Below are 26,880 nucleotides of genomic sequence, written 5' to 3'. Positions count from 1 at the left end.
TCCTTTAGGGCTATTATATTTCCTCTAGGGCTGTTACATATCCTCTGGGTGCCATATCTACTGTGGTGAGCTGTGACATGTGAGAGTTAACTATCGTTGTAGAAAATTCAAAGTGTATTGAGCTAGTATGAGTATCAGGACTATGCAAAGCTTTTCATCGTCGAATCCACTCTTTCCCTCTTGATTATGGTTTTGTTCTTACAAACATTGAGAGTAGTATGGGTTGAACACTTGACAAGCATAAGGAGAAACACAAGTGGTGGGTCCATTCCAGCCGATACCTCCGCACTGTCCCCAGTGTGCAGCACCAGTGCTTGGGCTACTGCTTGTAGTGGTTGTTGGAGGGGCAGTTGAAGTGGTGGTGGGCTTCGTTGTGGTTATCAGGGTGCTGGAAGAAGATGGAGATCCAGAGCCAGATTTCAAACCAGCAAGAATACCGTAGTATGCGGGTTTCTTGTTGTAATTTGAGTCCCATGGACAAGCATCTCCCTGGCCAGAGAAGGTTCCAGGAACCCATGAGTACTTGTCTGTGAAATCCCAGATCGTAATACCGACACAGCCTTTAGTCTGGACACAGGCGGTAGTGGTGGTCTGGTAGTCAGTGGATTGCTGAGCCTGAAGAGCGCTGGTATCTGGGAGAGTCATGCGGATGTCAAGTTCAGTAATAGCAACATCAACGCCGAGGGCAGTGAAAGAAGCCAAGTTTGCTTTCTGAGCGGCAAGGCTTGGGGTTTGTCCCACAATGAAGTGAGACTGGAAACCGACACCGTCGATACGACCACCAGCAGCCTTAACTAGTTTCACAATACCCTGAGCACCGGTTGCCTTTGCCCCAGCGTATTCGATGTTGTAGTCGTTATAGTACAGCTTAGCATTAGGGTCCGCCGCGGCGGCGGCAGCAAAAGCAATTGGGATATATGCCTCGCCGATATGTTGGTAGAAGACATTTTGACGATAAGTGCCGTCCTCGTTCAAGGCTATGTTCATCACTTAGCTCGATGCAATTGCAAAAAGTAAAGGAGTTTCAAGAATTTAGAGAAAGGAATTGTAAATAATGTTACATACCTTCATTAACAACGTCCCAGGCGTAGCACTGTCCCTTGTAATGCGTAACCACTCCCTTGATATGCTCCTGCAAGGCAGCAATGAGAGTTTGATTTGTCCACGACCCAGAAGTGACTAGACAGACAAGTACATTAGCTCATTGCCGTGGGTGTTGGGGTATCGATTCATGGAGGCTATATGCTTCCTTACTGTATGACGGCAATTGGTTGTACCAAGCCAAGGTGTGGCATCGCAAGTAGTCGTTGTTAGACTTGGCCAGGCTCGCGATCTGGTCCCCATCAGAGAAAGTATAGGTACCTTGAGTCGGCTCGGTGGGTTGCCACTAGATCGTCATCAGTTGTCCGCTTCATATCTGTAGTGGTGTCAGGTTACACTTACTTTCATTCCATTTGCAGGTGTGATCTGACCAAAATCCGCGGTCTGGAGGGTAGCAAGGTATTGAGAGTCGCTCAAGTCTGGATTGTCAACCGCAGTGCCAAAGTACAAAAGACCAGCCGCTTTCGCAGCAGTGTCCAATTGAGCCTGAGCAATCTGCCCGACGGCTAGGGCCAGAAGAAGAGACTTTACTGCAGTCATGTTTATGTCGTCTGGGATATCTCTCTGATTGTGCAATTAGAAGTTCGAGCCATGTTCCAAGCTGATTGCGTTCTTATATACACAATCAAAGGTTACCTCGGCCATTCGCGTGAAGCTCTTTAGCCTGAATCAACCACCGTTTCAAACATGAGAGTTCCGGGTTTTCGTCTAACGTATCTTCTTCATGATAGTCCAAAGATACATTAGCCGATAGTTTCGGCTAAAGCCTAAAGCTTAACGCAACTGAGGAGGTAGGAAAAGCGTACACCGAGATTCCCCTCTCGATTATTACTGTAATTATGCACACCATCGTTGGCAGGCTATTCGTTGTCGTTTACCATATAGCTGAAAGGTATGGCAAAGTCCGCGGATGTGACTGATATCGCCATTCACGAGTACTTAATTTCCAAATGAGATACAGAAATACTAGAATGCTCTTGCAACATTTCGATGGGCATGTTTGAAGGAGCTACCCCGATCGTAAGTTTAAGCATAAAGCTTCGGTCCACACAGCCCGATATTCCCCTCACCAGAAGAGTGCTTCTATCCCCAATTTGGCTCAAATTCCGTTTACGCTCGCGAGTCAGCACCAATTGGATTTTTAGGCTAACCTGTAATATGGGTCCCGCCTAATAAAAACAAATTACCTACGGAGTGCAGACTGGGGTATTCGGATCCACTTCCCACGTAAGAAAATGCGGAGCCGAAGTCGTTTTGAGTACTTACTCCGTAGTCCGTACACTACCTAGTGGACTACACGTTTTTACAGAGTCGGGGTTATACGACCTCCGTTTCGGAACCATCATAGTAATGATGCCACTCCAAATTAGCCTGAGTGGGCACCAATTCTTCAAATTCTACGGTACTTGTCTTTAGCGTATACTGTTTGTTTTGCAAGACGATGTTCCGCATTGTTTGTGAAGAATCCATTACTGATTATCATACGGTACTGTTTTCACAGCCTCCCGGTTGCTAAAAGATACAATGTCATGGGCATACTGCTGCATTTAAGTTAACTATATGAAGATTAGTTAGTCATCTAATCCATCAACCCACCAAGTTAGCTTATATCTAGTTCGGTTTTAATGATTACTGTGCCTGGTATATAAAGACTTGGGTAGACAACCCTGGGGCTGGGGGGCTATGATAAGATTCAATGTTACCGTTGACCTAGTTTCCGACTATTCTAGAACAAAGACCAGGTACATATTCTTAGCTTAATGGTGATTGCATTCCAGTGTCATTTGGATTACAAATAGGAGACAGTATACAAGAGAAATCTGTAGCAAATCGCACAGTCTTTTTCATCAAATCAATGGCGCTTTTCCTCTTCTGCAAGAATTGCCCTTGGCTGCGATAGACTGAAAACCCGAAATGCAGTCTTGCCTCGGTTAGCTCGCATCTAGAGCCTTCGGCTGGGGAATCCGGCACGGGTTTGTGTTGTTCCCGTGAAGCGATAGCACCAGACGGATCTGACCTGTACAAGCTGCGTCACAAAATGCCCATATTTCTGAGCCGGACTATAAGACAACTTTGTTCATGTCCCGCAACGCCATATCTACCATATCAACTTGGACGTAACCTATATTGGAAGATATGGCCATCCCCTCCCAGTCAGTGACGCCATCCCATTGGCTTCAATGGTCAAGTTAACGCTGGGGGTTGAACGAGCTTGATTGAGCTCAATGCCAGAGCCAACCAACACCGCACACGCAATGGGAAAAAAGTAGATTGAAGCCCAACAACTTGTTCTAAGCGCCACCACTTTGAGCGAGATATCCTGGTTGCAGCCTGTAATTACGAGTATTATAAATCGATCGTCACTTCCCAGCGAATCTCCAATTTCCTGCACTAAAGAAATCACATTTACCAACCTCCGCTTCAATCTGACTTTATAATTAAATCATCCTTGTAAGAATTGCTTGTCTTTGCCAGTAATATGGAATGGAGTATTTATAAACACGGTCCCGAGATACGAAAATCTAATTGCACCGCCCAGCAGCCAAGATTTAAGAATTGTTGTTTCCGCGCTGGCTCAGAGACTTGATTCACTGAACATCGACTATGCCGTGCCTAATGGGAGGCGCCGCGACCTGTTTGTTGAATCCCGACCCGAGTCAAAGGACTGAAGACGTTGACCTTGTCGTTCATGTTGACCAACCTATAATCACCACTGACCGTCTTACGGCACAGCTCCTCACTTCCTCCCCGTCCAACTTTGAAAGAGTCAGCTAATTCGGACATACTATTCCTGCATATAAGCTTCGCCGATCAGGAGCAGCACCTCAGTTGGTGGAACTGGAAGTGTTGGACTCTAGAAGTTGGCTGTAGCGTCTCCAGTATAACATCCCCGCCGCTACATGGTGGACGCTAAATATCAATGGTCGAGGGGTCTAAGTCTTTGGCCCTGAATGGATTCTACGGGAAAAGATTTTGTCCCAGTATCAGCGCCAAGGTAGTGCTAAAGAAGCAAATGATATTCGTGGTTATCTGATCCCTTTGGCTGTGCCGGGCAGACTAGAACTCTACTTCAACCAAAACAGAGAGGCACAAACTGCTCTGGTTAACCTTTTGCAAAAGAGGTCAGCCTCAGGCCATACTCTGAAGGCCGTGATTAAATATAGCACTGTTTTCCCTAACGAGTAAGTTTTTAACTTTTTCCACCATCTTCTTCAGCCCGATTAATGGCTGAGCGGAGAGGGGTTCGGCCAATTGTCGAGGTCACTGTCTGTGGTGGCCTGGGTCACCAAGCAGGGCTACTGGTGAAAACAAATGGCGGATACCTATGATACTGTTTGGCAGCACCCTGGATGTGAATGTAGTAGGCCTCATTATTTAGGTATTTGTAAGCAAAGTCACTTATCTACAGCCAATCAGACACCATGCAAACACTCAACATCCAACTACTGCTCTGTATGGTTATACGGTACTGATGATTGCTTCCACTGCTTGATTTTGCTTACAATGCTAACTCGATACCTACTGGTTAGGTGTTAACTTTAGTAGGAATCAGTGAACAGATTGTATAGGTTCGAGAATCGACATCGTGTTATATTGATATTAAGATTAACAGTGGCTAACTTTAAACCATAACTATTAGGTATAAGTTATAGAATTATAGATCTTAATTAAACCATATGGATGAGTCTAATGTGTGTCTAAAGGTCTGGTTTGGTTCGTGCCATGTCTAAACATTCTTTGCTGCCCCTCTTATAGGTATATATGTAGGAGCCTAAAGTAATGCTGCCGAACTGTTGTTCTAGCAGTCTCTCCGTACGCCTGCCTTAGTCTCAATCTAAACACAAGTCTCCTCTTAGGCTACCATATTTCCCATATGATTTGCACCTCGACACCTCGATCTAACACTACATCATCAGTCGGCCAACGTCAATATCAGGTCGATGAGAATTCGGGCAAGAAATTCCCCATGGCATCGACAGATACATGTGACGACGGCGGGTTTGGCCCTGTCCTCGGTACGATGGGTTGTCGCGGAGGCTTCGATTTTACACTCGTCTTTGAGGCAAGTGCTTTGACCATCATTCCAGCTGCTTTTTTCCTACTATTAGCGCCTATTCGAATTTTCCAGCTATCAAGACAGTCTCCCAAGGTACATTCATCTGCTATCCGAATAGCGATCCTAGTACGTATTCTTTCCTTCATGTCTATGGAGCAGAACTAGATCCTGAGCAATGAGTCAACATAGGTCCTCACTGTATGCTTGGCCGCGATTCAGATCGTACTTCTAGCGCTTGTCGCGACACAGCAGCCCGATAGAAGGCTATTGTCACTTGCGGGTGCCATCCTAGAAGTCTTCGACATGCTATGCCTAGTAATCCTAGTTGATTTGGAGTACGTCCGATCCATCCGGCCATCATTCTTGGTATCGGCTTATCTCTTCGTCACGCTTCTTCTAGACGTTGCGCGTGTGCGCACGGCCTGGCTGTTACCAAACTGCCTAACATACTCGATCTGCCTTTCCTTGTCCCTCGCCATCAAGCTACTTTTAATATGCATGGAGAATGTTGAGAAGCGAAAATGGCTGGTACCGAGCGAGAAAACCAAATCGGATGAGAGTTTGAGCGGGCCATTTAGCCGAGGTTTGTTCGTCTGGTTAAACGGTCTGCTATGGACAGGATACTCGGAGCTGCTGACGGGGGAGACACTGCCTTCTATTAATGAGAAACTTTGCTCCCACAGCTTGTATACTCGGTTTACAGACTCTTAGGAGCGCTGCAACCAAAACTGCCAAAATACCTTGCTTTTCTCGGTCATCAACTGTCTATAATGGGAAATTGCGGGAATTGCTTTCCCTCATCTATGTGTTATAGGTGTCAGCATCGCATAGCTGTTTCTAGTGGGTAGAGTTGTTACTGTACTGTAACAGAAGGACTTAGTCTCGTTGGATATCAGCTACGGCTTAGTCGGAGCTACCGTCAATGTCTTCGTTGGGATTGCTGTAAGCTATAAATCTCTAATTGTCTCCTCTTTTCTCTAATTGCTTATAGTATATTCATCTTTCCGTCTAGATATCCAGATCCACTTACCATTATTTAGGTTATCATACTACAACTCTGCTCCATGGTGGCCTTATAGCCCTAGTCTACCAGCACATGATGAATCTTCCTTTAAATAGCACCGAGGAGTCCAGCGCCATGTCCCTCATGGGCTCTGACATAGAGATGCTTACTAAATACTTCTAGTCGACAGTATGTGAAATATAGGCCAATATCATACAACTTGGCCTGGCCACATGGCTTCTTAAAACCCAAGTCGGTGCTGTCTGTATTGTGCTGGTGATAGTAGTAATAGGTAAGCCTGCCCGTCTGCTTACTCTACTATAGCAAATCGATTCTAATATTCACAGCATTCATAGTTATCTTATTTGCTATAGGAAATGCTGTCACTACTCGGCAGAAAGCATGGCTCGAGGCCATAGAGAAGCACATCAACTTCACTACTGTTGTCCTCGCATCTATTTGAAACGTCAAGCTTCTCGGATTGACCGAGACCATGGCAGCAATGATTAATGCCTTGCGCGTGGATGAGCTTAATATCTCCAAGAAATTCCACCGAGTCTAAACAGTTCGTGTCTGCATGAGTCTGTTGTTCTTCTAAATTTATATTAAATAAGCTATAAATAAGCTGACATAGGGTTCCAGTCAATCTTCCACCAATTGTCGGGCAGCTTTTAACATTTGCTGGCTATGTAATAGTAGCCAAGGTGCAAAGCTCCGGAAATCTCTCTATTTCACAAGCCATCATATCACTATCGCTAATCAACTTGCTCATCACCCCTCTCTATAGCCTCTTGTTGGCGATCCCAGATATATTTGCATTAATAGCCTGCCTGCATCGGATACAAGACTTTTTTAATCGAACACATCGTCGTGGTGAGTGCTTTCTAGCCATTTTCCCATGCACAGTCTTTCGGCCACATTCCCATTGAAGTGAATCGTAAAGTAGTAAGGATTTACTAATATTATTGATGTATAGATATGAGACAGTTTCCGCAGTCTGTACTAGCTAGCTCCACATATCTGCCAGGCATTGAGCTATCCCTACTTCCAGAACCCGTCTCTAATACTGGTACTCTTTCCGAGAATCAAACAGACACAATTCTTTCTATGAAGAATGTTGATTTTAGGTGGGAAGCCTCTCCACCAGATAGAACCGGCGTCACACTTACTCTAAAGTCCTCTCCCATTGGTAATCTTATCGCCGTTATCGGTCCAGTAGGCAGCGGTAAGTCCACCTTCCTAAAAGGACTTGCTGGTGAGACGCTTATACTACGGGGCGATCTGTTCATCAAGTATCCGCACCTAGCATTTTGCGAACAAACACCGTGGCTGGCTAATGGAACAATCCGGGATAATATTATTAGTGAGACGGCTCTATCTGCCTTTGATGCTAAATAGTATTCTATAATTGTGACAGCATGCGGGCTGGACCTGGACTTTAAGAGGATGCCAGCGGGCGACGAAACGCTTATGGGTAGCAATAGTGCCAAGTTAAGTGGTGGGCAGAGACAGAGAGTTATAAGTTTTCCCGTTCCCAGTATGATTCTACTCGGCCAGGAGTAAGGCAATTGAGCTATACCTACCCCTAATAGCTTATATCTATCGTCATAGGCTATCGCTCGAGCTGTCTATACCCGCAAAGAAATCGTGTGCTTTGATGATTGTCGGAATATCGATCTCACGATTCAGCGCTACTGCGCGTAGCGAACGTATCGCGCACCGGTACGGGATTACTATATCCCTAGCGCCCCCGGAGCAACCCCGTATATAGCTAGCTAGGCACCCCCAAGCCCCTACGGTTTTGGGGGTCAGTCGTTTATAATTGAATATTTATGCTTATAAGCAGGCTCACCACGTAGGGCTGTTGGACCGCCCTTGCTCCCTAATCTATGCTTCGTGATACGGATTATAGCTAAACCAACACTGATCAGTGAGGCCCACAGATCAGCTCTGAGCCCCTATTTTCTTCTTTACTACTACGGATTGAACTGTTCGCTCAGCTTCGATTCGAACCCCCATTCCCAACGCTCCGAACCAGGCGTTGAGCAACTGACAACATGGTGTCACCACCGGATTACTCGGACGCCTTCAATCCGGTTGACAAGGACACAAAAACCCTTGAAAAGTGCATCGCTGCCCGAATCGAGGGCTATAGCGATTTGTATGACGACGAATTATGGCTTCTATTCCAACAAGAATTCGTATTATGGACGGAGCAGCACCTACGACAAGCACCAATGCCGTCCCTCTTCAAGCTACGAAAAACGCTCCGGAGCAACGGCGTATACGTGGCAAAGGACCAAAGACACCCGGCAATCCCTCTTGCCGAAGCACGCGCTGAGGCTGAAAGACACCAATGGACGGAGAGTGAGCTCATACAGCTTATACAGCAACGAGAGCAGCCCAATTCACCGGACCTCCATATTACGTACGGCGAGACAATTGAAAGGCTACGAAATCCTACAAACCGAGCACCGCAGCAAAGTGCCCACTTTGAACAACCAGAAACGCCTTCACCACCTACAGCCACGCTACTGGGACCAATGACAAGACAAAGATCGCAGCTTCTACAGCCTCAAGAGGCAACACTGAAGGCACCTCTCACACAGCGATTTTACAACCCGACAACCCCCGGCATGACAACGACGTACGAGCCAACTGTACCCCCAACGACCCCGGGACGACAGGATGTCGAAGTATCGTATACGGAACAGAACGGACTATCGTATAACGCGAATATCAGCCACCTACGAAAAGCGTATAACGAAGAGATCAAATACGGAGGAAGCGAGGACACGTTCGATATGTGTTACCGTATCTTTATAGAGCTTTGTGGAAGCACCGGTGTACACACTGCTGAAGCAATGAGACGAGCTCTTTGGATTATGCTGAAAGGAGACGCACTACAGTTCTATTTCGATAATATAGAAAAATGGACTCAGCTACGAATCGACCCTATAATAGCTGTCAAGAACAACTACGAGAACGAAGAGCACCTACGGCACGTACAAGAGCAATGGGATACAACAACGTTACCATATATTGTAAGCAAGAACCCGGAGAAATCGATCTCTGAATGCCTCGAGCTCATGCTACAAGACCTACGTCGGCTCTACAACAAGCTTCGCCCACAGGTTCGAAATGACATTACGTATCACGCAAAGTTGATATCAGCTACTCGCCTCGTCCCTGCGTGCCATGCCGCTACGGGAAAACCTTCACTGACTATTGCTGGTCTTATAGAGGACCTACGGTCAAGTGTTAGCCAGTACGAAGACACGAAGCAAGCCGCGGCACAGCACCCTACTGAATCGTACTATACAGACCGTCGCTATCACCGCCGACAATCACGATCACCGTACCGAGGCCGTTCACCATATCAGAACCAGCAGCAATACGGTGACCGCAGGCGCCGCAGCTCCTCATGGAACCACTCACCAAAAACGTGCAACGTTTGCAAGAAGGTTGGATGCTGGTCAACTAATCATACCCCAGAAGAGCGAGAGAAAGCCCTACAGCCGTACATGGACCGCGTGAAAGCGTACCTCACCGCTAAGGAAGGACAACCCCCAGCAGCTACGAATCAGGACAGCCCGGACGACGACGAAGAGTTCAAAATGTTCCTCGCAGGCGTGGACGCACCTAGCAGATACGAAACGCAGGATTATGAGAGCAAAGGACAGTCATATGCTGTCAATTACTTTACGATTGCTAATCCAGAGCACGAAGAATACTCTAAATCGCTCACTAATGATCTTGCCAACCGTTCCGCAGCTCATTTTCTTCAATCAAGGCTACGATCCGGAGTCAACCTGAGGCTGCCTAAAGAAGGCACTAATACAACATCTAGAGACGTTGCCGCAACGGTAGACACACCATACGACACTCTCCCAGTGCTACCCCAGTATTCTTTTCTTACCGAGCCCCGTTATTCGACAAACACGTTTATAGGAGTCCTAGTTGACACCGGCGCTGCAGAACACTCTACAGCCGGATACCCCCAATATCTTGCTTACCGGAGAACCGCTAGGAATGTCATACTCGATACCTCTACGGCAGGACAGGCAGCTATACGATTCGGACCAGGTGAATCAATTAAGTCTATTGGCTCGATCGACGTACCGACCCCGGTCGGCGACGTACGATTCCATATCATTGAAGTAATGACACCGTTCCTACTCTCAATCAAGGACATGGATCGACTAGGCATCTATTTTGATAATACGAAGAACGTTCTCGTTGGACCGAAGCCCGGTATGACAACGCCAATCTCACGACGCTTCGGTCATCCATTTCTTATATGGGATCACTCGCTCAAATCGTACTTAACTGAATCTTTTGACACCGATACGTGCTTCCTCACGGAAACCGAGCTACGCCGCCTACATCGCCGATTCGGCCACCCGTCAGTCGAGAAGCTTCGAAAACTGCTCGTACGCGCTGGCCACGATGTCGATACCGAAGCACTAAAGCACATACGAAAGTTCTGCCACCATTGCCAAATCTACGGCCAATCCCCCGGTCGTTTTAGATTCACGGTACGGGACGACGTCAGCTTCAACCATTCAATTATTGTCGATATTATGTATATTAACGGAAAACCGGTGCTCCATGTCGTTGACGAAGCTACGCGCTTTAACGCCGCACGTTGGCTCGAAAATATTTCAGCGAAAGCGACATGGACCGCACTACGGATTATGTGGATCGATATGTACCTTGGCCCCCCTGATTTCATTGTTACTGACGCCGGCAAGAACTTCACCAGCAAAGAATTCTCGCGAGACGCTTCGTCAATGGATATAATTGTTACTACCGTACCTGTTGAAGCCCATTGGTCTATTGGCGCTGTTGAACGATACCATGCCGTACTTCGCCGTTCGTACGAAATCATGAAAGAAGAACTACCCGATATCTCCGCCGAAGCAGCCTTACAAATGGCTGTAAAAGCTGTCAATGACACTGCAGGCCCAGATGGCCTTGTGCCGACCCTTCTCGTCTTTGGCGCCTACCCACGAATGACTGAATATGACCCCCTGCACCTACGATTACTCAACGCGCCGCTGCGGTTAAGAAAGCAATGACCGAGATTCGTAGGTTACGTGCTCAACGCCAGGTCACCGACGCTGTCAACACCAGAAACGGACCATCGTCAACAGCCGTACACCGTCTTCCTCTCAATTCGGACATACTCGTATGGAGAGAAGGGAACACCGGATATGCAGGAAAATGGACCGGACCGTACAAATTACTAGTAATGAGCAACGAAACGTGCATAATCGAGCTTCCAAATGGACCGACCCCATTCCGGTCAACAGCTGTCAAACCGTACTACACTGAGATCGACAAAACGAAAGACGAAGCCAGCCCCGATAAGACCACTACTGAGGACCGCACCCCGGATGAAGAAAACGAACCTATACCGCATGAAACAATTCCTCCACCACCTGCGGTCGTGATCCCACAATACGAACCCGAAGCAAGCAGCTTACAGCGCCCCCAGCGAGATCGCCGCTTACCTACACGGTACAGAGAAGATTACATGCAGCATACGTTCCTAGGCGAATTCACGAAGGAGCATGAAGACGAATCACGTCACCAATTCGCAGCTACCGTACTAGCCCGATTCGAAGGTTCACAGCAGAAAGAGATCAACGGTTTGCTAGAACGGGGTGTATTCGAATACGCTCAAGAAAAAGATATACCACCGGGCACGCGTATATTTACTGCAAGATTCGTTAACGAAGTGAAAAATAACGGCACCGACAAAGCCTTTGAGAAATCGCGGCTCGTCGTACAAGCCTACAACGATGAAGGCAAGGAGTACGTACTAACGCAGTCACCGACAATACAACGAGCCAGTCAACGTATCATTCTCTGCTTCGCTACGATCATGAAAAACGTACGTTGTTACATTCGCGACGTCACACAGGCCTATATTCAGTCAACAACGAAGCTCAATCGTGACTTCTATATACGGATCACACCAGAATTAGCACAATATTTTCCCGGAGGTACGTTTCTCAAAGTTGTGAGACCTCTTTACGGCATACCCGAAGCAGGCAATCACTGGTTTCGTACCTATCACAACCACCATACGGAAAACCTCAATATGGACGTGTCCACCTACGACCCATGCCTCTTACACTGCTCTGATTCGAAGCAAGGATTCGGTATTATCGGCATGCAAACCGACGATACACTAATCGTTGCGAATGACACCTTCGCAGCACGTGAAGAAGAAGAGATCCGACGTGCGAAGATCCTCTGCAAGCCCCGTGAACAGCTAACAACCGATAATCCACTTAAATTCAATGGTGCGGTTGTTACAGAGACTGCCCAGGGCATTACCCTCACCCAGAAACGCACCTGCAGCCATATTCGGCCCGTACAAGATCAAGCCGCGGATACTACGAACTCACGTGGCAAAGTACGAAAAGATGCCACACCGCAAGAGCAGTACATTGCTCAGCGAGCTCTCGGTGCGTATATAGCTTCAATGTCACAACCCGAAGCTTCATTTGATCTATCGTACGCAGCGCAAGCTACGGATCCACAAAAAGACGATATCAAAGCCTTGAATAAACGGCTACAATGGCAAATTGACAACCCCGAACGAGGACTACGATTCGTTGAACTAGATGTACAGACCCTACGGCTTATCGCATTCGTCGATGCTTCATTTGCAAATAATAAGGATTATTCTTCACAACTCGGCTACGTTATCGTACTAGCAGATGAAGCAAATAACGCGAATATCCTTCATTGGTCATCTACGAAGTGCAAGCGAATCACACGTAGCGTACTTGGCTCAGAAACGTACGCACTAGCTAATGGATTCGATGCTGCAGCTGCAATCAAGTCAACCCTTACGCAGCTACTCCATCTCACTGAACCACTTCCGCTAATTGTTTGCACCGATTCGAAGAGCTTATATGAATGCCTCGTCAAGCTCGGCACCACACACGAGAAACGCCTTATGATCGATCTCATGTGCCTCCGCCAATCGTACGAACGACAAGAGATCACGGAGGTCAGATGGATTGACGGCAACAGCAATCCTGCTGACGCCATGACAAAGAGCAAGCCGTGCCACGCTCTACAAGAGCTTATTGATACGAACAAGCTACGTATCAACGTTGACGGATGGGTGGAGAGATCAGTTACGACGCGCAGCCCCGAACCGAAGGCTGTAAGATTCGCTACACTATTGGAATCACCGAAGCAGTAGCCGTACGGCCAGATGCCCCGATTCGCACCATTCCTTTGCTATTTTCCCATTCTCTTCAACATGTCTATCCATTCACTATATGCCTGTTTACCGAACCAGATTATATGTCGTTCGCTACGTTTTTCCTTTTTCTAGAGAGCTGCCAGTGTCGGAATATCGATCTCACGATTCAGCGCTACTGCGCGTAGCGAACGTATCGCGCACCGGTACGGGATTACTATATCCCTAGCGCCCCCGGAGCAACCCCGTATATAGCTAGCTAGGCACCCCCAAGCCCCTACGGTTTTGGGGGTCAGTCGTTTATAATTGAATATTTATGCTTATAAGCAGGCTCACCACGTAGGGCTGTTGGACCGCCCTTGCTCCCTAATCTATGCTTCGTGATACGGATTATAGCTAAACCAACAATGATATTCTAAGTGGTCTGGATAACACGACCGCCCGGCTAGTATTCAACAACGTCCTCAGTCTAACTGGATTACTGCGTCGATTAGGTTGTACTATGTTTCTAGCCACTTATAATAGTATATGCAACCCCTATCTACTAGCGCAGATAATCCCAAAGTTACTTGTGCTGATTTTTCTTTAGCAAATTACTTGCCACAAGCGGATTTCATTCTTATTCTGGGGGATAAGGGCCAGGTTCTCGAGTAGGGGAGCTACCCACAACTCCGCAGTTACATTAGGGGCTATATCCAGGGACTTGAAACCCAATCAAACCAGATAACCGAGGTCGAGGGGAGTATCAACAGTGACAATGACCGATTGGAGCCACCGAGAATTGCAACAGGTCCTCTAGGCACGCCAGCTGCCCTCTATAGTCGTTAGTAAATAATAGATCTATCTATTTACAAATACTACTTCTCTACTCTAGGCTGGCTGCGAATTACAGTGTTAATTCTGTTTCTTGTTATCGATACTAGCATTAGTGGACTCCGTTGTATGCTATAGTCTCATTTTGTGCTGTTGAATATTATAAAAAGAGGCTTACCTTTGTATAGGTATTTAGGTGGAACTCTAGTCGTCCAGTACTGCTGGCTCCTTGAGCTCATGTATAAGCTACTGGCTCGGTCTTTATGGAGCATTTTCTGTCATTGAAGCTATAGCCCTTTCACTCGCTGTATTGTAAGTTTTAACTACCGTTTCTCTATTCTTGCCGTATGCTAACTTAAAGCTCACAACCAGTTAGCTGGATATGGGTTATTATTATCCCAGCTGCATCTAAAAATCTATATTATAGTATGCTTCGTGCCTATATAAGGTAAGTATTAATTAATAGTCTTTAAAATAAGATAATCTGCAGCTAACAAATCCGAGTGCTCCTTTATACTTCTTGTCTAACGTTAGGACCGGAGACCTCATCACCCGCTTCAGCCAAGGTATGAGGCTGGTTGATATGATCCTACCTTAAGGCTTCATCTCAGCAGGTTTCCGTAAGTACATGATTTAATGGGCCCAATAGTATTAGCATCTAACGTGTCCGGTTTTAAAGAGCTTTTTGGGGGCCTTTCTCAAGGCGCCATTGCCATAGCTTCATTGCCTTATCTAGCAGCGGCTATGCCAGTCCTACTCGGCATGTTAATCCTGGTCTAGCGGTCCTATCTACACATATCTTGTTAATTACGGTTACTGGAGTATGTTTTATCCTTTCTTAAATATATTTGTTTTAATGTGACTCTCTTATACTTTATAATTCCTTCAACCCACTGAAACCAATTCTCTTCTAGAATAGAACTCAAGAGCCCTCTTTACACCCATTTCATTGAATCCCTGACTGGAATAATAACGATCCAGACTTTTTCATGGACTCAATCATCCACAACTAGAATGCTCTCCAAGCTTGATTCGGCTTAAAAACCATTCTACCTTCTTCTGTGCATTTAACGCTAGCTAGAGCTAGTCCTCAACCTGATTGTAGCCGCTCTTGCTGTTATACTTATAAGTGCTACTGTTGCCCTTCGCAGTCATGTCAACCCGGGTCTACTTGGAATTGCCCTCGTCATGATGATAGATCTAGGGCAGATACTGTCGGATCTGATTTAAAACTGGACGCTGTTTGAGACTTCGCTCAGGGCTATTGCACAGATAAAGAAGTTTGCTAAAGATATACTTAATAAAGATATAAACACAAATATTCAGACGCAAGAATCACTCACTGAATGGCCAGATCGTGGGGAGATTGCGTTTGTAAATACAAGTATCGGATATAGTGGTGTAGAGCAGGCGAAACCCATAGTGAACGGTCTTCATCTTCATATTTCTATAGGGGAGAAAATCGGACTTTGTGGTAGGACTGGAAGGTGAGCACTGACATTCCATTATTTCCCTCTACTAGTAAAGCTTAAGGACAAGGTTTTCTGGGTAATAAACTTCTAGACAAGGCTAAACAGACTTCTACGTTACAGTGGCAAAAGCACCCTCGCGCTATCTCTCCTTCGTCTTACTGAGCTAGTATCAGGTCGCATTCTAATTGATGGACAAGATGTAACACTCATATCCAAATCATTCCTCCGACAACGTGTCAGCTGCCTCAGCCAGGAGGCGTTCCTTTTTCCTGGTACCATCCGGCAAAACGCCGACCCCCTGAACAACATGACGAACACAGAGATCATTAATGCTTTGCGATGCGTCGAACTATGGGATGCTCTTGTAGCAATCCACGGAGGCAATGAAGAAGTGGTGCTAGATGCAAAGCTGAACGATAGCAACCTCTCTCACGGCCAGAAGTAGCTCTTTTGTCTGGCGAGAGCTCTGCTGAAGAAAAGCAAGATTCTCATTCTTGATGAACCCGCTAGTAGGTATGTTCAAGGCTTATTATATTCAACTTGGTCCCGTTACATTGAATTCAATTGAGTGATATGCTGATCAAAAGGCTCTAGTCTGGATACAGAAACAGACGCCAAAGTTCAAATGGTCATACGGAAGTCGTTCCGGGAATGCACTGTCATCATGGTAGCACATCGAATTCATATTTTACTTGACTTTGACCGTGTTGCTGTCCTGGATAGTGGTCGAGTTGTTGAAGTGGGACAGCCGTTGGAGTTAATGCTCAAACCTCATGGTGGATTCTCAAAGCTTCTGGATTTGGAGTCATGAGACATATAGACCAGACAACATTTTGTAATACAGTAAAAAGAGATTCCATTCAAAGTCTCCAAAGTATGCAAATGATGACGACGATCCGTTAAGGATGAAGGGTACGGTTCGAGTTTACTTAGTAAGGGCGCAGTAATAATTATTGACAGTCTAAGGCATTTGGTTGAGCAGTCAGTAGTAGGCATTCCTTAAATGTTAATTATATCTAAAATGTTTTGTTTACAACTTGGATCCTCCGTCTGAGCCTAGTTAGGACAGACGGTCTGGTAATATGTTACCAACTAATTCCAAGGTTATTACATTTTTATCATGCCTCTAGCTATAAAGAAGAATCATTACGGTAGCCTGACTAAAGGTAGCTTTCAAGAACAAGGTTTAGGAGATGATGCTCGCCTGGCAAGCAAGCTCGGTTAGTATTCATGGTGACGTATTAAATTAAAATAATAACTGATTCAACGACGAAACATAGGGTCACAGTAACATCGACCTGTTATATCATGCGAGATTGCCACCATAGATAACCACTCTTAGTGATGCTCCAAAATTAGAGTAACACTGTTCGACAACCTAATGCATAACTTCAGTCTGTACGGCGCCGACTTTCTCGGCGTCATGGGTTGCAGGGTCGTCAACTGCGGTAGCTAATTGACGGGATTTTTCGGTGGCAGAAGCGCCTCCAATAATAGCATTGTCGCCATCGAAATATTTCACGATTTCTTCCAGAGGAGTCTCCTTGGTTTCGATATAGAACTTCCAGACGACGACGGTCTCAACAACCAGCCATACACAATAGACGATGTAGTACTTCCACTTGATCTGTGCAATGGCAATTGGGTTCACGTATTGATTGAACCACAAGCTCAGGTCGACGCAGAAGAACATGAGAGTGAGACCTTTGGCGCGGAGGCGGTAGGGAAGAATCTCCGAAGAGTAGGACACAAGCATACCACTGAAGCCAATGTTGTAGGATATGTAGTAAAGGAATATGAAAACGATGACGGTATTCGCAGCATTTTGATTCGTGATACCGTTGTCGGCTGAGATTTGGAAACGAGCAAGAGCGATGGTTGTAGCCACGAAACAGGCGATCATACCGAAGCAAGAGGTCAGGAAGAGCCTGCGTCGACCGAATTTGTCAACGAAAAAGCAGATACCGGTAGCCGAGACGACGTTGACAGCGTTGAGGATCGAATTGATGGTCAAGACGGTGTTACTATTGGTGATCCCGATAAGTTCGAGAACCTACATTGGTCAGTCTATTTCATCTTCTTCCCAGTCGGTGATCGTCTTGTCACATACCTTAGGCAAGAAATAAGACACAATACCGTTGCCGGACCACTGCGAGAAGAAACCAATAGAGATCAAGATGATCGAACGGTGACGATTTCCAGGAGTAGACCACAGTTCAGACCAGGAATTTCCTTCAAACTGCTTCTCTAACTGGATAGTTTGCTGGATTTCCTCGTATTCAACATTCACCAACTCATCATCTTCATCTCCTTGAGCATGCACATATGCCAGAACTTTCTTTGCCTGTGCATTTTTGCCTTTCGAGATAAGCCAACGAGGGGACTCTGGTACCGTCCTATAAGACAACAATGTCAATCTACCGCGTCTATCGAAACATACAACTGAGATCTCACCAGATAAAAATAAGCTGACAGACAGATGGAATACCCTGCAAAAGGCAAGGTACACGCCACGACCACGCGCTGTTTTCAATACGGTTCGTACCTATGATCATCAACACCCTGTTATATTTCGTGGACTGTATAGATACTTACCCAGGGCAACACACGCGCCGATCAAACTTCCCACATACCAAAGAGAGTTGTAAATAGTACTATAGACAGCTCGGTGTTGCGGATGAACCAGTTCAGCTACCAAAAGTGGAGCGCATTCCTGGAGATACAGTCAGCCAAAAAGCCTTGGTCATGAGGTCAGTACAAGTTACCTGTGCAATACCAAGACCAAATCCGAGAATAATCCGACCAACGACGAAGAGTGCGACACGGTAGCCAATGGAGACCATAGCGACACCACAGAGCATAATGAGACATCCCATTACCACACCCGCACGTCTTCCCAAAATATCGGCAACGTAAGGAACAACTGGGATTGCAAGCATCGATCCGATTGACATTGACGCTGCCAGTAAACCAAGAGTACTTGGATCGGGGTTATTGTACGCTGAGTGTTGTCAGTCTAAGTCTGTTGCCTCTGTGTGGATGATTGTGGATATAATTACACTCATTCCAACTCTTCATTGCCTCCAGACCGTTCATCAAGGAGCCGTCGTAGCCTAGACAAAAACCACTTAGTAACGGTATTTGAGTAGTATGGGCCAAACGACCTACCATTTGTCGCCGATGTGATCATGGCAGCCCACAGAGTGAGATACACAAATCGCATTCCCTTCATTTTCCACCATGTTACTTTGGGCCACTCGCGGCCAGCGAGTTCAAAAGTATCTTTACCCATGTTGGATCGTAGGCCGAGCGTCCTGAGAATGAACAAAACCCTGCTCTTAAACTGAATTATGAGAGTTCGGTATTGATCTTGGAGATGTTCAAAAAGGAACAAAAAGAGCTCGAAGCTCGCAGTCACGCTTCTATTTGAAGTCCGGGGTCAAGCATTGCGGGGAAGCCGTTCTAGGTGCAATATAACCGGTTAACATAAACTACGTTCAGCTACCTGGTAATTACTTTTCCCATCGTGAATCAATTGACCAATGGTGTTACGCCGTAATGCGGCTATACCTCGTTGCTGGATAAAGCAGTCAGCCACGCGGGCAGCGAGTCAGAAAATGAATGGCAGTGGATTTTTCCGTCCTGCAAAATTCAGCCTAATACCGCGTTCGCCACGCAAAGGGGAATGCCGAGAGAGAAAGTAAGAGACCGGGGTAAATACTAAAATCTGACTTTTGGGTTACTATGGAACCGGGGACCGCCGCGCGGAGTATCGGAAAGCCAAGCTACTCGCTCTTTTGCCGGATTCAATCGCCTTTGCAAGAAGAGAAGCTGGAAACTCATCAAGGTCTAACGCCGACTATAGCATGCCAGGTACGTCGGAATAAAAGACTATCACTTTGGATAGGAATCGGGAACCCGATGCTAAGTCTCACGGATGAGGCTCTCGCTCTATATGAGGAGATACTCAATTACTGGTCCTCTCCTTACTCTATACAATTGAATTATCTACCGTGCCTCTCCCTACTCGGGTACGAAAATACCACCAAATTCCCGGAGGAGAGTAAGCTTCCGTATAGTTATTAAACTACGAATGGAGTGAGAACTACTCATGTGCAGTTTTGAGCAAGCGCTCCGTAATCATATCCTTATTATCAGGAATCGGAGTCTGGGGAGACAATTCGCACGGACGTGTGGGTTTCGAGACAAATTCCTTTCATCCTTTCACCCGTGCTATTCTTTGGCATTTCAGCCAATACCTACACCTATGGCCAGATGGCTCCGGCACCATTAATCATGACTCGAACCAGGTTTTCGATGTCGGATTCCCATGCTTTCAGATTTATAATTTGTATTAGGCGTCTACTTTGGGAAGAAATGGAAAAATAAAGGAAAAAGGAGGGGCTACTCTTGGTCATACCTTCTCTCCTCTGCCTCGGCAATCTTCCGTCTGCCATCCAGAAATGTTATTTCTCGTTGCAACGGGCTTTGATAGAAGACTTTGACTATCAACGCGTTTAAGCCGGTAGTCATACGTGTAAAGGCCAATAATATTTCGGCGGCAGCATCACTCACAAAATTTTACCGTAGTGTTGCATGATGCACGTGGATATGACCTCTGTTGCGTCCTGTGACACAGAGTCTCCCGCGTGTCAAGCCCAACTATCCTTCTCTCGGTATTCCTACTGCAGTGTCATTGTGGGCGTGACAGCAATTTCAGTTCTTAGCCCCTGTGATGGGGAATTCTGCAATCCATAATCTGTAGTTATAGCAAAACATTTGTTCCTAAGAGTACTGATAAAGCACTCATTCTATATGAGAATAACAAAGCAAGTATTGAACTTTTGCAACGTAGAGAGGGCCCTTTTTAAGTCTGCTTAGGCACATAGCTGAGCACTCATAGGTAGACCGATATGCCTATGTGAAGCTTTATGTGTAGGCTTAGAGGCAACATCTGGCGCGCTGCGCATGGAGAAGCAAAAATTGATAACCATTTATTAATACATGCTGTGTTCAACACCTCTACCTACACGTCTCTTTGGAGATTTCGAGATTAACAACCTTCCAATACTTAAGGAATTCAAAATTCAATTGTACATGGCGCATCATCGAGTTATGGTGCATGAGTTGTGCATTGCGCAAACTCGAGGTCATCAGATTACCGACAGGATATAGAGTACAGGAAAATATATACTATATGTATCACTTTGTACTAAGTTATAGTAACTAACTTATAGTTAACTAGTTAGTTATTTTTTAAAGTCAGGGCGCTGACCAAGCCATAGTTATTGTCCAATCCTAAACTAACCCGTACGAAACAATTTTACCTGACAAGCAGCGGATGGTGAAAAACCGTAATCTTACAAATCCTTACAGTACCGTACCGTAATCCCCGCCTCAAGCCGTTCCGTTGGCCAAGGGTTTACGTACGTTTACTGGACGGTACCTCGGTAGATACTCCAAGCTGGTACCCGAAAATGAGACCGGCAACAATCTCAAACTTTAAATATGTAAGAAGCACCCCTTGTTGCTTAGTTGAACGTGGCGGTAGAACGAAACGTTACTAGTGGGCCTTTTTGATTTATGTCTGTAAGGAGCAGTCGGGTTCTCGACTGATGATGGTGGTCCTTAATCCTAAAAGAGACCGTATTAAGCTTGATTGTTTGGCATAGTACGTATTGTTAATGAAAAATTGAAAAGACTCCGAGGCTTATCACTTCCCTATAACTATTTTACGAGTGGGTTTGTGGTAAAACTCTGTTCTAGATGAAATCCCTCCTCCGCGGACATGTGCTGCTGAGGATAGTATTACTGTTTGTGATACTTCCTTGATACTCTATGGCCAATGTCTCTAGAGGCATGAAGGCATTGGCCGGTGGGTTGAGTTTCGCATTTAGTGACGAGCAGCCAGAGTCTGCGCTGTTGTCCGACGAAGCATAAAGTTGCAAACTTTAAATAGCTAGTTTATCAGTCTTTCTTTTGGGTTTCGGAAAAATCTGTTGACTCCTGGTAGAGTTATATGTTTGATCCGTGCCTTCCAACGCCTGCCGCGAACATGGCTGCCCCGTGAACACCCTCTTCCATTATAACTCTCTTTCCGTTCTTGAATTCATTCTTCATTGCATCTTCAAAGGAACTGGCTTCGTATGTAGCATAATAGCATGACGCCCGATCCACGCTCATGCACATTTGTGGAAATGCGACGAGTTGTCTGGCAATTTTCAAAGCTTCAGCTAATGCCTCGCCCTTACCAACAACCCGATTCACAAGACCCATCTGCAAACCCTCTTGTGCTGTGACAGCTCGCCCCGTCAAAATCATATCCAGCGCGCGGCCTAGCCCAACGATGGCCTGTAGCCGCACGGTGCCGCCATCAATCAGCGGCACGCCAAACCGTCGACAGAATACTCCGAAAATAGCGTTTTCCTCGGCGACGCGAAGATCCGCGATGAGGCTTAGTTCCAGTCCATCTGCAACTGCATACCCTGCCACTGCACCGATCAGGGGTTTGCGTACTTGCAGACGAGAGGGCCCAATGGGACCTGCATTTCGGCCTTGAACGCGATCGGCTTCAACGTCGAATCTGGGTCCTTTATATCGACCGTCTTCCCCATCCCTACTTTTAGCAGTAGAAGTAGATATCTTAGCTACTTCATGTAGATCGAATCCAGACCAGAAAGTTCCCCCGGCGCCATACAAAATACCTATTTTTTGGGTCTCATCATTCTCGAAATCGAGAATGGCATGGTAAAGCTTCTCGGCCGTTGAATGATGATCGATTGCATTGCGCCTATGTGGTCGGTTGATGGTTATGGTTGTAATACCTTCGTCAGTTTTCGAAACTTCAACGGAGTTCTCGATTGAAGACATATTATATGATTTTTGGCCAGAATTCTCTCAGTGTCGGCTAGGAAAATGTAGAAGTCATTGATTAATCAGTCTTCATTTGGAGAAGTTGTCTGCCTAGATATTCGCGGCATTGACCAATAGCTGCGTACCATGTATGTAAACGTAACGGGCAGGCATTTTCTGATAAGTAATCAGCAAAGCCACCTGGGCGTTTGAAGTTACAAGATCTCAATCTCGGCAATGTTTGAATTGTAACGGAACATGTAATGGGGAATGAGGGGCAATGAATACCAGTTATCCAGTAGTAGGATATTACAGCGTAGTGAGCAAGAATATCCGTTGTTTTATGCTTGATCGGAGCCGAATCCTATACTCGTAGTCGTTTTCCCAACGCCCTAATGAAAGTACATTTGGCATAGGAGTTTACCCTCATATCAACCTTAATAATAGCTTATATATGATTTGAAATGATCTTATTATAGCCTAGTCCCCAGGTATATATAATGTGAAGCTAAGCAAATAAGTTTGAAGAAGCAAGTCATTATTCCAGACAAAACATGCTTTAATGTTTACAGTCTCCTTATGAGCTACACTACAATCACTGTGGCAGTGAGTAAGTACTAGTTAGTTAGTTAGTTAGCTAACCGACCCTTTCTTCGTCATCCAGGGTCTCGCTTAACTTATAGCCCAAATGTCCGCAAATGCCCGCAAATGCCCGCATCTCTGGACTGGATTGAAACCGGCCTATAATTATGTCTTCTGTTTATTAATCGTCCATAATTCTGTATCCCCAAGCGAGCGAATACGTATATGCTAGATGGAAACTGTGACATCACGAAAAATGCGTTTTGCTTCGGCCATTTATGGGCTGAAAATGCGCCAGCGGACGAAGTCATTGATCCCGTCCATGATCTACCATGAATAGATTGACGCCGTATCAGTAATCAACTTAAGATTACAAATATTGGAAGACGTAGTGAGCAAGAGACAGTATGACGTTTACAGAACCACTGAGGCTTTGTTATAAATGGCTTGAGACGCGACAACGGTGAATGCAACTTGTTCTCCCCCCAATAACCACGAGTCTTATTAGGAACTTATAAATTGGATATACTGAATTACTGTCATGGAAAATCTCAAATTGATCCTAGTCATTGGAGGAACTGGTGCTCAAGGCAGTTCTGTCGTTAATGGTAAGCCTCTCACTCATGCGGCTTTGGAGAAAACTACACGTATCTAAAATGATTCACAGCACTCTCTGAAAGTGGTCGCTACAGCGTCAGAATTCTGACTCGGAACCCGGCTTCAGACCGTTCTAGAGAGCTGGCTGCCCTTCCCAATGTGGTGCTCCTGCAAGGTTCCCAGGATAGCCAAAATGATCTCCATACCGCTTTTACTGGCGTTTACGGTGCATGGGTGAACCTCGATGGTTTCACCATTGGTGAGAAAAATGAGCTGTTCTATGGTATTAGGGCGTACGAAATAGCCAGGCACCACGGTGTCAAGCATTATGTTTTTGCAAATATCGACTATGCTCTTCGGAAGGCTGGGTGGAGTGAGCAGTATCATTGTGGACATACCGATGCTAAGGGCCGCGTTGGTGATCTGATCTTGAGCCATGGACAGTCCACCATGACGACTTCACTCTTGACAACGGGACCATACATGGATATGCTCTATGATGGCATGTTTGTCCCTGAGGAGCAAGCTGATGGTTCATTCGTCTGGGAGAACCCCGCTGGTAAGTCTTGTTCTCTTGAACTTTCGTTTATGGGTTTTCTGGAAGTAGGCTGATTAATCATCTTTGATAGCGGATGGTAAAATCCCTTTGATTGCACTCGATGATGTTGGAGTCTACAGCCTGTGGATATTCGACAATCCATCAGAGTCCACAGGCCTCGACCTTGAAATTGCTACTGACCAAGTGAGCTTTGCCGAAATTGTGGAAACCTTTACGAGAGTAACGGGTAAGAAAGGGGTACATAAGCGCGTGCCTTTGGAGACTTATCTAGAGAAGGCAGAGCCATATCCAGGAGCTTATTCAAACTGGGCGATAGATCCGAAGATTCCTCGGGATGAGTCGTTCATGACTTGGAGGGAGAATTTCTCGGATTGGTGGCGCTATTGGAGCGAAGGCAAGGGTGCAACTCGTGATATGGCATTCCTTGATCGTATTCATGGCTCTCGTATCCCTAATTTGGAGGCGTGGATGAGAGCGAAGAACTATGATGGGCGACCACGGTCTGTTCTGAAAGATCTTCACGAAGTGAGAAATATGGGAATGGCGAGCAAATAATTCCAGTGCCAGGAGGTGTGGTATTGGATGCCCCCGTCTAAGTATTGATAGCATTAAGAGTTAATTACATTGTATATTAATTTAAATTCCTTGTAGAATAGAGGTGTCAGTACTAAGGCGTATCCATACTATCGACAACTTTTCATAATTCACATTATTTTCCAATGTACTCGAAGTCGTATGATAGGTGACTCAAGGAGAAAAGGATGGTCTAACAGACCCATGTGTTAAAGGTAAAATACTTGAAATTGACTATGGAAGACGAGACAAGTAATGGACGCTTGTTTGCTTGAACAATAGGTAACTATGGGTGGACTTACTTCCTTTTTATGCTTTAGATCCTGCATCAAGTACATGCAGATATAGACAATAAATACGAAGACTTTCCAACGAATGTGACAGAGTTCTCAATAATTACAAATCAGGAGTATTAGATATTGTGAAATTTATTACGACAACATGGAAGACAACAAAAACATCGACGAAAACGTATTATTAAACAATCATGGTAGACTTGTCACCAACTAATTACTCTATGGATCCATTAGGCTTCCCTGATTCCTCATTGCTGCTCAACAAACTCCTGCCCACGAGCACGTATTCTCTTGACCAGGCTCTGATCATCAAACCCTACAGGTCCCATCACAGTTGAATCGAATACCTTTCGAGGCCCTATGGAATTGAGAAACCACACAATAAAAGCATTTGTCCCTTTCCAGATATAGTTAACATTGTTGTAATTAAAGATCTGGGCAACAACCTGTTTGGCGAAGACATCTGGTGTCACGGAAACTTTAGCGCTGTGCTCTGTCCTCTCCTTAACGTTGTTGGACTGGTGAATCACCTGCTTAGAAACATCCTTGTTTATCCTGTTGGCGCGTACGATTACAGTGGGTTCCAGGGCATGAGGGAGTCCCTGGCAACGAGGAAGCAGACCAAGTGGCGAAGCTCACTGTAATCGAGGCGACACGACGCACACGGCAAAACATGCGCGTAACCCGGATCAATGCACCCAACCAGTCTACGCCGCATGCCGGCGCACGAATGGCTTACATGCCAGCTCAATCAATTATCCTTGTTGCAGTGTGTCGTTAACGGTTGCGTGCGGAGTTCGCGAATCGGTGAAAAGATCAGTGGGAGCATGCTGAGCATGGACGGCAGCTCTACTGAATCATGAAGGTGCCAATAAAGCGAATCCTGCAGCTACATGAAGGACTCTGGCGAGCGTGGAGTTCGGTGCTGGTGCAACTACAGACTGGCAAATCAGCGTAATGCAGCTTCCTTGCAAGTGTGCGAATAGAGGACCCACCCATGTGTTAATATGGACTTGGGTATCAGGATGCTGCACACATTCTCGTACAGTGCACACTCCATACAGAGTTGCGTACGAAGATGCTCCGGAAAGAAGTATATGAAACCAACGACTGAAAGCTCCTCAGCGAACCTAGTTGGGCTTGTAAGAGTGTGGAATTTGTGCTGCGGACTGGACCTTTGACCTAGTTTTAGTATGTGATATCTCTAGTATGGCGCTCTCGGTGAGCGCACTATCTCTTTTATGAAGATATCCTTGTTGATTTGTCTTATGCGAATCAACCACTTGACTCACACCAATCAATGATCCTGGGCACCCTTTTACACACCATTTTTCTCACCCTAGCTTGTTCTCTCTTTTTATCTATTTCCTAGTGTTAGTTTGTTCTCGCGTTCCACTCCCCCTGACTCATGGGTACATATGCACACGTTTCATTTATTAGTTGTTTGGCGTTTTGTCATTGTCAATGTTGTTTTGAAGCTGGGGATATGTGTCAAGATTTTCCGTGTCGCTGGCTGACTCAGCCAGCGCCAAGCCGAATGTTTTTGGCACTTCAATTCTTGTAAGTTATGGTGCTTAGCGGGTATGAATTAATCAATCAATCAATCAATCAAACATCCTTCTTCAGTCCTTCATCCAGTCACGAAACGAGAGACTCAACTGATTAAATCCACTCGGAAGAGGACACGCCCAAAGGTCTAGCCCGTTGACCCTGGTCAATTGACACAGTCCGCAAATTTCTATTATTA

The 26,880-nt window shown here is 45.8% G+C and overlaps 7 protein-coding genes across 7 annotated transcripts; 4 read left to right on the top strand and 3 right to left on the bottom strand.

Annotated features, from left to right (window-relative positions):
• Positions 1-198: 198 nt before the first annotated feature.
• EYB26_007553 (uncharacterized protein) lies at positions 199-1,641 on the bottom strand (the record flags this gene model as incomplete). The annotated part of the gene is made up of 4 exons (XM_054266819.1): positions 199-977; positions 1,066-1,179; positions 1,255-1,387; positions 1,444-1,641. 4 exons carry the CDS (start codon positions 1,639-1,641, stop codon positions 199-201), a joined length of 1,224 nt encoding a protein of 407 aa, XP_054122794.1.
• Positions 1,642-4,975: 3,334 nt separating this feature from the next.
• EYB26_007552 (uncharacterized protein) lies at positions 4,976-5,869 on the top strand (the record flags this gene model as incomplete). The annotated part of the gene is made up of 2 exons (XM_054266818.1): positions 4,976-5,284; positions 5,348-5,869. 2 exons carry the CDS (start codon positions 4,976-4,978, stop codon positions 5,867-5,869), a joined length of 831 nt encoding a protein of 276 aa, XP_054122793.1.
• A 2,349-nt stretch (positions 5,870-8,218) lies between these two features.
• EYB26_007551 (uncharacterized protein) lies at positions 8,219-11,242 on the top strand (the record flags this gene model as incomplete). Its single annotated transcript, XM_054266817.1, has 1 exon — positions 8,219-11,242. One exon carries the CDS (start codon positions 8,219-8,221, stop codon positions 11,240-11,242), a length of 3,024 nt encoding a protein of 1,007 aa, XP_054122792.1.
• A 173-nt stretch (positions 11,243-11,415) lies between these two features.
• EYB26_007550 (uncharacterized protein) lies at positions 11,416-13,389 on the top strand (the record flags this gene model as incomplete). The annotated part of the gene is made up of 1 exon (XM_054266816.1): positions 11,416-13,389. The coding sequence occupies one exon, from the start codon at positions 11,416-11,418 to the stop codon at positions 13,387-13,389; it is 1,974 nt and encodes a 657-aa protein (XP_054122791.1).
• A 3,663-nt stretch (positions 13,390-17,052) lies between these two features.
• Positions 17,053-18,966, bottom strand: EYB26_007549 (uncharacterized protein; the record flags this gene model as incomplete). The annotated part of the gene is made up of 7 exons (XM_054266815.1): positions 17,053-17,727; positions 17,785-18,070; positions 18,129-18,219; positions 18,270-18,387; positions 18,440-18,675; positions 18,734-18,787; positions 18,843-18,966. The coding sequence occupies 7 exons, from the start codon at positions 18,964-18,966 to the stop codon at positions 17,053-17,055; spliced, it is 1,584 nt and encodes a 527-aa protein (XP_054122790.1).
• Positions 18,967-21,689: 2,723 nt separating this feature from the next.
• On the bottom strand, positions 21,690-22,544 carry EYB26_007548 (uncharacterized protein; the record flags this gene model as incomplete). The annotated part of the gene is made up of 1 exon (XM_054266814.1): positions 21,690-22,544. The coding sequence occupies one exon, from the start codon at positions 22,542-22,544 to the stop codon at positions 21,690-21,692; it is 855 nt and encodes a 284-aa protein (XP_054122789.1).
• Positions 22,545-23,649: 1,105 nt separating this feature from the next.
• EYB26_007547 (uncharacterized protein) lies at positions 23,650-24,819 on the top strand (the record flags this gene model as incomplete). The annotated part of the gene is made up of 3 exons (XM_054266813.1): positions 23,650-23,716; positions 23,776-24,264; positions 24,335-24,819. The coding sequence occupies 3 exons, from the start codon at positions 23,650-23,652 to the stop codon at positions 24,817-24,819; spliced, it is 1,041 nt and encodes a 346-aa protein (XP_054122788.1).
• Positions 24,820-26,880: the final 2,061 nt, after the last annotated feature.

This window comes from Talaromyces marneffei, chromosome 6 (assembly GCF_009556855.1).
Source record: "Talaromyces marneffei chromosome 6, complete sequence".
Classification (NCBI taxonomy): domain Eukaryota; kingdom Fungi; phylum Ascomycota; class Eurotiomycetes; order Eurotiales; family Trichocomaceae; genus Talaromyces; species Talaromyces marneffei.
Note: the sequence above shows the minus strand (reverse complement) of the source record. Positions and strands in the feature narration are given on the sequence as shown.